A 12,874-nucleotide genomic window follows, 5' to 3' on the forward strand; every position below is an offset into this window, starting at 1 on the left:
CAGTTTGAGAAAAAATAAAGACCTTTTGGAACATTAAAGCCTGTAAACATGTCCCAGTAGAGGCACAAGTACAATATGAACCTGACATTTTGCATACTAGGGCCCCTCTAAAAAAAAATGGTGCCCTTAGTTCAGTGCTTCTCAAAGTGTGGTCCGCGGGCCACTAGCGCCCCCTAGTGGTCCGTGAGTATATTGGTAAAATTTCACATTTGAAATAAATAAATACATTTAAGTTTTCCGCACTCTCGCGGGAATACCTCCGCAATGGAGCGAGTTTAAGTTCCACTTTCGATTGCATGATATAGCCCAGCGCAACACCTTCATCACACATGTTGCCACTTGTTTGTACCATTTTCAGGCGATTTGTAATTTGTTCTAGAAAAACGATGTGATTTTGGATATTTGTGGAATTAGGTGGTCCGCGAGTGTTTTTTTATTGGTTAAGTGGTCCTTGGTATGAAAAAGTTTGAGAAACACTGCCTTAGTTGGATAAGTGCATTGCCATAGCACCTGCAGAAAGAATCTCTAAACCCGGAGCTCAGGCTTTTAAGTTGTACCCTCCCCCCAAGATAGATGAGGGTTAAAAAACATAACTTAAGCTTGCTGACATTTAGAACGTAATAAGCACAGGAGGACTTTGGTCAAACACACTGCAGCCATAATAGGCTTGAGTGTTAGAAGCAGGCTGCCTCTGATAATCTCTTTTTGCATTAAGACTGCCTGCGCACCACATCTCATCATTTCTTCCATCCCTCTGCCTTCCAGCCAGAGAGGGTGACAGTGAGCACATGAGTGGGAGAGCCACTCTGCCAAGATACTGTTAACGTAGTCCATGGAGTGTGACTGACACAGTGAGTGTCCAGATGATACTGAGCTGCAGTGAAGCAAGAGTTTATCTGACAGGTACGGTACACCATTATGACTGGAGGATGGGAACAATGCATTAGCAGATATAAACTCTGAGAAAATGGTATGTACACCACAGAAGGAGTGCTGAGCGTAAGAGCAAAAGGTAAGAGTGAGGGAGCATGCTGAAGAGGAAGTAGAGCACCAAGAGAATAAACATTATAGGTCTTTAATGTAAACCTGGCTTTCAACCAGCTCTTTTGAAGTGACCACAAATCCTATAGAAAACAACTCTTATATTATACATCGTGCTGAATGCCTGTGGCAGACTAGGAGCTCTAGATGTGGCTTTAAGGCCTTTGTTGTAGTTGCGTCCAGATATAGCTCAGACAGCTGGCCCCGTCCCTATCCACAGCCTCACTGTGGGCCCCAGGTTTCACCAGGGAGGGACAATGCCCCGGAGCAGCCTCAGTGCTGTGGGATTAGCTGTGGCCACTGCTTTTAAAGTTTTTCTGGACATGGGACGGACTGGAGTGAGAGGCACTTGACCGACAAGGAATGCTTTGGGACACAAACAAGGGTCCTGATTCAGGCAATGTGGGAATGTGAGTGGGGTGAGAAAATCCCAGATAACCTGCGCTCACGTCGTGTTTAATTCAGATACTCGGATGCTTAATTCTGCTGTTATACGAGAAGGGCTACAATCTCTCTGAACATGTATTGCTTCATGACTTAAACCTGCAATACAGTCCCTGGCAGCAGAATTATGAAAAACTGACATATTTCATAGTTGACATTGCATAAAGGCATTGGGAGGTATCACAAGTAAGATTTAAGAGAAGACCACCACCTTTACAGGAACAGCTGATTGGCAGATGCAACATTGGCCGGTTATATAACTGAAGATTACGCCGCAAATACTCAATATCCTTTGAAATGTCACCAGTGCATACAAACAAACAGTGTTTGTTATGGGATCTCAAGGGTACATTGAGCAAACAAAGCTTGAGAGCCGAGAGATTATCATGTCAGTCAAGAGGACTGTGCAATGATTTTTACAACGGGATGTAAGACCTTAATCCAATCTTTGTTATTAAACCGGACAAGTAAAACAGCTCCATTTATGACTCCTTTGTTGAAAAATGTTGTATGCTAAATCAATACGATGCCTGCCAAAGTGAGCATGATGGATGATCTATGATGTGACAAACTATAGGCCAGGGCAACTGTTACTGTTAAGACATGAAGTGTATCCACTACATATGAGCCCTTTCATGCAGAGCTGCAGAGAAACATGAGTACGAGCCAGGATCAGAAACACATGGTGTTGAAGGATTGGAATACCTCCAGGACAGACTGTAGTGATGTCCTTCAAATAGACACAATGTGTCAAAACTGACTGACAGTGAGGATGGTCAGGCTATTTCTAAAAAATGAATTAAGGACATATTGTAAGATTAAAACCAATGAAAAGGTCAGAAAGTACAGGTCAAAAAGAACATGGGCAAGAACAAGCATGGCACTCAAAAGTACTTGAAGCCAGCTGACCCACATGTAATGCGAACACAGGAACAAAAATACATTCCTATTCTTCACGCAGCTTATCTGAATACAAAAAAGGGCGTTTGGTTTTCTTTCTAAACCTGTATCAGAGAGCAGTACCGTGCTTTTGCTGCAAGAAATGCTTTCCAACCCAGAGGGAGCAGAGAGGGAGCGGCAGGTTGCAAAGGTGGGTGGTTGTTGGAGAGACAACGTTTCTGGAGTCGGAGGTGTGCTTGTCTCAGCGGATACAGAGTCTGATTCCTTGGGGCAGGATGAAGCTTCCTGGAAAATGCTTGATGGACTATGCAGAAGAGTCTGAGAGTCCTGGGGAGCACTGGATAGAGAATCTTCCAACATGTGGGATGAAGTTTCGTGAGGCGCTTCAAGTGCTTCGTCCTGGGATGTGCTGGCTGGAGCATCGTTGGAAGACGACAGAGAATCACTGGACGGCATTTCGCTTTCACATTGAATTGTAGGTGAGCTTTCTTTGCTGGCCAGTTCATGCAGTAAGCTCTCAGGTAGCCCCATAACCTTGCACAGGGCCTCCACCAGCCTCAGCAGCTTCTCCTGCTGAATGCTCATCCTCAGGTTCTCCTCCTGCAGCCGGGCGAGGGCCTCAGCCAGAGGAGCCACCTGAGCAGCTGCCTCCTTAAGGCAAACATCCACTCGCTTCCCAAAGGCCTGCAGGTCACTGTGGATCTCCCCCACTGCACACTGTAGTGTTACTTCAAATTCCCTCTTGCAAAACAGCTCTTCTTCATGCTCTGCTTCCTCTTGAGCTAGCAGATCACCGATCTCCTCCTCCAGGCCAGACTCTGCACAAGCGCTATCTGGACTGCCCAAAGCCTCGGGAGCCTCTGAGGCTGGTAGTAAGTCCAGGTTCACTCCAGGCATGGCCAGACCGGCTGCACTCAATGTTACACTGCTCAAAGTCGCCTAAATCTACGTGTGTCCAAGAAGTTGTGGCGTAAGATCAGAAAAATCTAAATGTTGTGGCCACAGATGTGAAGGTAGAGGGTATCCGATCTGGTCTGTCTACAGAGACCTTTTCAAAACAATGCACGTCCTTTATACCCCCAACAAATCTGCCCTCTTCACGGGCCAACACCCTCACAGCCAATGAGCATGAAACGAATCCCGTTTCCCAGACAGCAGAAGTCCCACCCCCATTTTCCAGGTGCCGTGGACATGTCTATCTCCTGCCCTGCCATTATTTCACAGAGCCAGTCTGTCCTGGTGGGGGCCCGGGGGGGAATGGTTGAGGCAACAATTCAGAAAACTCACCCCTCCCTCTTTCCACTTTCCTTTTATCACGAGCCGTTGTCCTTCACACCCCGATTAGCATGCAGCAAAGGTTTAGATGTGGCCTTAAGCCCGGGCTAAGCGGAGTTATACGTTAGTGTTTGACTCCTCATAAAAATGCTTTCTGACTAAATGTGATCGTGTTGTGACTAATTAGGTCAGTTGCGTTGCATGACTTTGACTTAGAGCAGACGTCCAAAGGGAGGATCAGTCCGTGAAGGACAAAGTGTTTCGGGGCTATGACACAGCAGGCTGGGTGAGAAGAAGTGAGCGTCAGACGAGACCCAGCTCTCCTCGGCTCTGGGCAAGGATGTAGGGAAAGACATCGCAGCACTTCAAGATTTAGTTTTAGGCTCACTGACAAAGCTGCCCAGCTGCTGCTCACGTGAATGCTTCAAGTGCTTCTGTGATAAATGAAGAGTTTTCCAAGAGCGCTGACAGAAGTCTGTGTGCACATTGGTTATTGTGTAAGAGGCCCAAGAACATTTTTTTAAATGCCTCCTGATGCTTTAAAAGCATGCAAGACCATGCAAAAAAACAAAGAGTACTGTGCATACTGTATCTATGACTAGGGGAAGGCAAGTGTGATACATCTGTAGCTCTTGATAACAAGCCAACACATCACACGCATTAAACTGATATTAAAACATATAAGGGATAACAATGTGACAAAGGGCAACAATGGTCTCTCCTGGTAATTACAGGTGAGCAAAATAGTTCCCGGGAAGAAACTGGCACTCAGAGAAAGTGAAGAGAAATGTGACTGGCAGCAGGGAAGTGGGTCAGACCCCTAGTCTTATCACGCATCAAAGCATTAACCCACTTTACCCATAGCAAACAGTGAGGTTAAAAAACAAGGAGCCTGACCAATCAAAAAGTGCATACACTGTTTATGTGACAGCGTCTGTGGCTATTGTGAGCCCTGCTGCTATACAGTAAACAAGTCGTTTCCAGACTGTTACCAGAAATAATGTAGTCTCGCTTCCAACGGAGGTAAAAATAAAGCAATGCAGTAATTTTAGTTTGAAGAAAAGTCAACATAGCAATGACAGAAAAAGTGGCAATGAAACAGCATCTAGACGTCTTTTTCTCCGCAGTTTGCAGGGAGGCTTGAGTCTATGACACATGTAAACTGGTTGGGTAATCAGCATGTGTGATGGTTCAGCAGTTTGTTAACAATCCCCCTGGGACAGAGAGGCAATGTGTGGGCCTGTGCGTCCATGTTCACGCAGCAGCAGCACTGTGGGCATTGTTTATATTTGTGTTCAAGGCCGTGCACAGTGGACAGCTGAGATGAGCAGGGGCAGCTGCGATCACTGAGAACGAGGCATCAATACCCAGCTGCAGGCCTCACCTGTCTGAAAGCAGCTCTCATCACTGAGCTGGAAAACAACAAGCATCTTGACCATTAACTTCCTCTTCATCTTTTATAATAAAGAAAGAGCAGCTAGGCCTCCAACACTATCATTTGCTTTGAAGTCTTTTCATTGCTTCTTAGAACATTTATCTCTGTTGACCCTTAAATAGATTGCGATAACAGCGTGTTTTATTAGAATCTTAAAAGAATACCATTTAAGAAATAGGGGAGGGTATGAGTGCTGAATTTGGACCACCGAGAAGAAGCCCAGACCACCCAAACAGATCAGAGCCTCAGCGGGAACAACTGTGAAACAACAATGATCAACACCAAACAGGAAAAACAGATTAAAACTCTTTTTACGACACTAAATATCTACTCACTCCTTTTCTTATAATGAACACAACTGTATACATTGTGCTAGGGCTGCTCAATTAATCGTATTTTAAAATCGCGATTACGGCTTGCAACGATTACGAAAACAACGTAATCAAAATAAAACTGTAATTTTTTATTATTACTTTTTTTTTTTTATTAATGTTTTTTTTATTTTAGTTGAATTATACTTAAAGTTCAGGGTAATCAACTGTTAAAAACATGCTGTTGACATTTTTTTTCTCCAATAAATGGATGTTTTCAAAGTCAATGAATAATCGCAATTACAATTATTGACCCAAATAATCGAGATTATGATTTTTGCCATAATCGGCCCTACATTGTGTCTCCTATTTAAGAGGATTCACAATAAATCCCTGACATCTCACACAACCTAGAACTTCCACTAAACCAGGTAAAGCCAGAGAGCAGGTGGTCTCTGGATCAGTCTGTAGGTAACCAAGCTGCCTCCCCTTTAGTCGATGCTAACTAACAGTGTCTGCTGCTGTTTTTAAAATCTCATTAGCCAAGTCACTCAGGCTCAGTGTACTTTAGGGGAAACTTGAGCAGATCTGGTGGAAGCTGGTGAAATATCAGCTAAGTGACGAAAAGAGATGAAGGCCTACTTGTCATAGTCTTGTGGTTTCATCAATGGAGGCATTCATGTTGAGCCTATACAATGATGATCATAACCATGTATGTGAAACCCAGCCTATTGGTGCTAGCATGCAGTCAGTGAGAGGTCCACAGAGGTAAATGAACTATTTTAAATGAAAAATGATCTGGATTCTTCAACCACATCTAAAATACATCATACTAAAAAAAAGAAATCATTCACATGTTAGCACAAGGCGTTACCTGCATGCCGTTATGATATGGTCGTAATATCACTCAGACGAGTATAAACGCAATCTCTATCCACTCAGTCACACGCCTCCAATCTTTTGCCGCTAGATCCCTTTTCAAGAAAGACTGCTGTGTTATCTCACTGTGTACCGGCCCCTGTGTCTGTGCGTCTCAGCAAGAGCCTAACTGATGGAGACAGTCTCATTCAAACACCTTCAATTCACCCCGAAGCCTCGTAGAGCCCCCTCCCAGCCGTAATTAACCAGCTCCGTGATCCCATTACCAGATTACAGCTGCTCTCCACACAGGGGGGGAATACACAGCCATTAAAGATTAAATAGTTCACCACTTCTCCTCTCCTCACCCCCTCAGTCCCCCACTCCCCATTCCCCAGGACATTTCCTTTCATGGAGGAGCGAGGAGGTTGAGGAACGAGGCAAATGGGAGTTTAGCTGTTCTTTCTAACCCCCAAGGTCACTGTAAGAGGGGAGGGGGTCGGTAAGACTCTGACACGAGATGAATCTTTTGCATTGGCCCCTAAGAATAGACGCGAAGAAGAACTTCTGTCAACATGTGTCTTGATGCAGAAGGACAACAATCAGTGTGCATGAAGACAGACAGGTGTCCTCGGGGAAACATTTCCCAGATAAATGTCAGCGGGCATGGCCTGCCGAGAGAAAACAAGGAATGCCCGGAGCACCTCCCTCTGCTCTCTCTCCTTCACATACCCTACAAGGACAGATGTGACTGGCTACCCACTCTGTGTTTGATAAACACTGTTCTTCCCTCGTCTCCCTCCTTTGTACACCCTCTGTCTGTCTCTCACTGTCCCGGCTCACTTGCGTTTCAGGCCTTTATAGGTGATGGCTGTGACAGGGACGCAGCGAACACACAGTGGACTTCAATTGACTCCATTGGAAATGCAAGAGAGGGTAAAAACAGTGCGTTAATCTACAAAATTGGATCCAACTGGGAATGTGGTTTTGATCCATGTTTGACAGGTTCCGTCTCCAGATTCTGCAAAGCCTCAATGTTATGATCATTTCCCAGAATAGACGTTACAATGGCAGACTGTACCTTGATGGAGGATCCGGAGGAGAGGCTGGATGAGGAGATCTTGAACGGTGTAGCTCTGAGGCCGAGGGTCAACTCTGAAACAGATAAAAGTGAAGACCAAAATGAACATGGAGAAACATTGCAAAGCTATGGGTTGAATATAAGAACATCAAAAAAGATTCATATGTGGTCCTGCACTGTGTTTAGTCAGTTACATAAGCTGCCATAGTGTCATAAACAACACGTTCCCTTGGCTAATGAGAGAGGCGAGAAAATGTGGATGACGTCACCTTTAACATAAACATCTCTCTTTATTTACCTGCACATGGATTTCCCTGCGACATGCTTTCAAACCCCCCAGCCTCCATCCAAGCTATATCATACAATACAAGACTGACACACACCAGCTCAGCATAGTTTACATTTAAGACTCGGGGAAGGTGCTTTTAAGAGAAACCGGAGACACAATCCCAGCCTGTCTTTGGTCAGTGGGAGACAGGCAGGTTCCCAAAAAAGGAGCCCAAAGCCATTAAAGCAAACGGAGCTGGAAAAAACCGTTGTGAACCTCGTGGAGGAGCCCAGTGGGGCTGCCAGTATGTGTCAGTGGAGGGGGGGGGGGCGTTGTAAGAGGTGTAATCACACAGGTTCAGCTTTAGTCTTACATAAACAGTTTGGTTTGGAAGTCCCGGTTTCAGGGAAGAGCTGAAACCTAACACGTCTTGTTTGGACTGTACAGTTATAGCAGCTGGAGCAGCTCTGCTTCTGAAACACACTGACATCTCAGCTATTCATGTTTTTGTGTCATGCAATTAATAAAGCCCTGCTTGTACTGTAAGTATGTACTGTGCTGCTGAGTACGTACATGTTCAGGAACTATGTGTTTGTAGGAGACTGTCCTGCTACTTAATGTGCCTTAAGTTAGTTAACAATACAGAAACTCACACACTACAAATATGCCTTTTTGAATACTTGTTGTATTTCTCTAAGAACTACAACATTTGACCTACTTTAGTATTTAAAGTATACTTGTAAGTATGAATTGAAGAATACATCATTTAGAAAAAGCAGAGCTGAATACCACTGATAGGGCCAAGCAGTATTTCTGATCTGTTTCAGAGGAATGACAATGTTTTGATCTGCTGCAGAGTGACATTCATACGTTTTCTTGTTCCATCTTTTTTTATTTGACTAATTAGCAAACTTCCTTGTATTTTGTTCCATTAGGAATCGTTTTGATGGTTTACGCCCAACCAGGGGTGTATGTTTTGTTTTATTTTCTCACGTTTCATAACTTATTTTCTGTATTTTACTGTTATGCTGATTTAATAACAGTAAGACAAAATGAAGCGTGAAATGCATGGACACCTTTTCTGATAGTAGACCACAATAAAAGTGACAATGCTACATTCAAATTGAGAACCTCAGTGTCTTAAACTGCTGGGACTCCAATGGTTAACTCTGAGACTAATCAAAGTCATCAATAATCTGGATTACCAGAAAAATATCTCTAATTTCAAAGCACACCAAGGATGGTTAAAGAAAGTGTCTTAGATAAGTGTAGGGGGGAGACAATATATACAGCATGGAACAAACAAAGCCTTGTGTGGGCGAGCAGCCTCCTTCACTTGCACTGTTACAGTATCACCATTCAGTCTGGCCTGAGAGCCAATTATTGTCTCCTTTGTCCCAAATATACTCGCTTCTGTTGACTCCTGACCTCACCCCTCCACACTGCACTAACTCCGCTACTCCATAACAAATACCCTTCAGTTCAATCACGCAGCTTCATATTCAGCCCTAACATCTATCCCCACTCATCCACGCGCTCTGCTTGTCATCGGCCCACATGTGACCGTTTCCTTGGTGCCGGTCGCCTCCCACAGCGACTGGGATTCCTTTATGATCTAAGGATTGATACTAGCAAGTAAAGACATAACGTCGCTAAATTAAGACTCAAATGACCTAAAACACAGCGCTGCTAATCTGCATGTTGTAATTGAGCTTTAAAAAAAAAAGGAAAAAAAAGGTAAACAAGTGTCGCCTAGAAATAATAGTGTATTAAGTGGTTTAACAAACACATGTGTTCAGAAGCCCTTCTAATCCTGAATTAACATTTTGGAAAATAGTTATTTGAGAGTTATTGTAACACTGTAAGGTAGGTGCTCTTACCTCCTCTCTGCCCCAGAGGATTAGTGGTGATGCGTGGGGTCATGTTGGTGATGGGCACCATGTTGCCCCTGGGGGAGGACGTAGAGGTGGAGGTGGTGCGCCCACCCTTGATCTCGATAGTGAGGAAAGTCTTCATGTCGGGGTCTGCCTCTCCCTGGGTGACCTGCTGCTCAGCTGCTCTCCCTGGGGTCCCGTCTTCCTTTGAGTTACTGGAGGCATGCGCATCTTTTTCTGCTGGATGCCTCGTCCCGCCTACGGAGCTCTGCCATTGGCCGGCTGAAGACAGAGGTTTACTGGCCACACCTCTTGGCTGAGGTACGGCTTGACTCTGGGATGCTGCGGAGGTGTGACATGTGGAGTCCACACGTGGCCTCTCTGGCCTGTCTCCAGATGTGCTGAGGGATGCTCCTGTGTGTGTAAACATCTCGGTGGCTCTGGACAGATTCGCCTGGCTGCTGCCGGAGGAGGTGCCGTTCCTCAGAGGAGCTTTCCTCAGAGCTGGGACGTTTGCGCTCTGGGTTGCTTCAGTGAATTTACGCATTCGATCGCGTACAGAGTTGGTTCGGTTGAATTGTTCCAATACCACTTTCTTCTCAGGTGCTGTAAAGACATAATGCATGGGGGGAGTTACAATCACAGAAAAATACAGCACAGTCTGGATCTCTTCCACTATTCAGTTTGAATTGAGCAGATTTATATTTTATCCTGCTTTCCTTATATCCTCGTCCACCTAAAAAGCCCTCTACAAATCCTCCTTTCATCCTCTCTAGGTTTTGTTCCAGACGTTTTATTTTGCTTGACTTAACTCCCCCTGTTTAACCATCTTTCAGGTTGTATCTTTTGGACTTTTCAGGACATGTTTCTTCCACTCTCTTTATTTTCCATTCTCTGATCCTTAATACTTTCAAATAATGTGTACAGAGCTCATGATTTCGCACAGACTCTCCAGTGGAAAAATCCTTAGTGATTAGAGGAGAAGATATCCACTGAGGTCATCCTCCCAAATAAAAAAAGATGTGCTGCTCGCAAGGAAAACTGTTTATAATAAAATAGACACAGCTAAGAGCTCTCCAGTAAAAGAAAGCGTACATTGTATAACATGCCCTCATCCCAGCACTACTGCGAGTGGCTCTATACGGTCCCACTAATGGCTCCATTGTCTTCATGGAGTCCTACTGGGGATGAACTATGGTGCGATTGTTTTACCCACTTCAGTTTCCCTGATGAAGACGACGAGTGCAATATTAATAAACTAAACCAAATTAATCTGTGCATATAGGTTTAGGAGCATTAAAGGTGGGGTAGGTAATTCACTTCAGAAACACTTTTTGTTATATTCCATGGAATGCTCTTAACATCCCGATAGCAATGAATACATTAAATGCTTTGACAATAAATACAATCTGTGGAAGCCGAGGCGCTGTAAAAAGTACGACCAATCATCTGAGCCGGCCCGGCTAAAATAAGTGGATGGCCTACCTGCCTGTCAGCCTTCCATCTGTGCACAAACTTATCTCGAGCACTCATTGGTCATGTGCGCGTTCGTGTGTGTTGAAGGAGGGGCTCTGTAAGGAAGTCTGAAGGAAGGGGCAGATTTTTTTCGGCTGCGTACTTTCAAATTCTAGCGCACTCGAGCTGGTTTCTCCATTCTTACCTACCCTTTAAAGATAATATTTATAATAAATATCTGAAAATAAAATGCAGGTTCTTTCCAATCAACACTACTGACACCAAACCTGATAAATTGACAAATTCAAAAGAAAGAGATGTAGCACATATTTATATTTGAGAAGCTGGAAATGACTAGTTTCTTACCAGAATCCTTTGCTTTGCCATTATTGAGGAGCAGATCACTGTTTATTGTCATCTAAAAAACAGAAACAAAACAAAGAAACATTATGGAACAATCAGTAGAGGAAGTATAAGAGATAAGGGGTTAGCATTAGGGATGGGAACGATTCATCGAATATTCGAAATTATTCAAATATGATAAGAGTTATGAATAATTTTTTTTTTTTTTGGGAGGGGTGCCTAAGTTGATTACATATGATCAAATGGAATAATTCAATGTATACAGTGCCATAGCTAAATGTGTTAGGTCTAAAGGTGTGTTTTGCTCCGCTCATCGGTCCCTCACAGCGGGCAGAGCTGCAGGTGCTGATCTCTCTCTCTCGCGTCCAGTTATACTTCATTTGCGTTTATGTCCAAATCCATCAGATCTAGCTAACGATATGGCTGCTGCCCCTCCCTACACACAGATCATACAGACTCAAACCTCATCTTATGCCCAGATTCCAGCTGAGAGGGTCTTCTCTACAGCTGGCCTGATTGTGAATCGCCTCCGCACCCGCCTCTCCCCTGAGTAGACATGCTCATACTCTTAAACAAGAATGAGTATTCAATAGCTGCATTCTGTGCATTAGGCCCTGTTATAAGGTTGTTATCTCTGTTGTAATAGGGTTACGTACCCTAACCCCGTTATGTGTTCGTGGTATGATCCCTCTTTCATTTAAAAAACAAGTTATGTTTTACGCATGAAAGCTGTAGGCTTATAGCTGTCCAACTGCTCAAACTGGTGATCAACAGTTCAATACATTTGACAAATTCGACTTGGTTTTCTATACTTATTTGAACACGTATGTATTTATTTTTGGTAAATCCCATCCCTAGTTAGCATGCCTATTTTTAACAACCACAGGGCCAACACAAACCCATCCTAAAAACAGAATCAACCGGTGGTGTTTTCCTTTATGTACATTTGTGTTTGGGAGTGAGTGGTGGGACTCTGTCCTTTTTTTGCAGCAGAGCGCCATGATGCGAGCCCAGAGTGGTTTACATTACTCTCTGGAGAAATGAGCATCACAGCCGTATCTTGCAGGGAACAAATAAAAGAAGTCCGGGGCCAGCCTTGAGTAAACACTTTAGAGGAGCAACGCGATGGTGTCACGGTGACCCGACGGCCCCTAAAATGGTAAATGTTGCTCAACAGTCCAAGTGCAGAACCAGCCGCTACGCGCGCGTGCGTGCCGTGCCGTGCGTGCGTGCGTGTGTGTGTGTGGTGCTGGGCTGAAGAGAGACAGAACCTCTGGCCACAGCATTTCTATCCCTCTCTGAAGCAAGGTGGAGGCCGAACGCGCTGAGGGTGGAAGCAGAGACACTCAGGTGCAAAGTTTGTTTGTGTAGCCAAGTAACATAAGTTAAACAGCACCTAACAGAGCTCCGCGATTTGTGCTTGACGCCTCTGGTCGGGTGTCGAAGAACGAGTGTCGCACCAGGTGGGTGGGATGATGGAGAAGAAAGAAGGAAAAGAGCCTTGGACTGTTGGTGCATGGCTAATGTGGTTCAAACACCCACTTCTAGTGGCCGACACAATTTATAATG

The 12,874-nt window shown here is 44.4% G+C and overlaps 1 protein-coding gene across 1 annotated transcript in view; it reads right to left on the minus strand.

Moving 5' to 3' along the window:
• Window positions 1-12,874, minus strand: part of smtnb (smoothelin b) — a 245,106-nt gene that overhangs the window by 7,894 nt on the left and 224,338 nt on the right. Inside the window, exons 3-5 of the mRNA XM_010790747.1 lie at window positions 11,309-11,360; window positions 9,494-10,093; window positions 7,346-7,419 (exon numbers count right to left, since the gene is read on the minus strand). Coding sequence (XP_010789049.1) covers window positions 7,346-7,419; window positions 9,494-10,093; window positions 11,309-11,360 — 726 coding nt within the window. The remainder of the gene's footprint in view (window positions 1-7,345; window positions 7,420-9,493; window positions 10,094-11,308; window positions 11,361-12,874) is intronic.

This window comes from Notothenia coriiceps, unplaced genomic scaffold (genome assembly GCF_000735185.1).
Source record: "Notothenia coriiceps isolate Sejong01 unplaced genomic scaffold, NC01 NC01_scaffold00034548, whole genome shotgun sequence".
Lineage (NCBI taxonomy): Eukaryota > Metazoa > Chordata > Actinopteri > Perciformes > Nototheniidae > Notothenia > Notothenia coriiceps.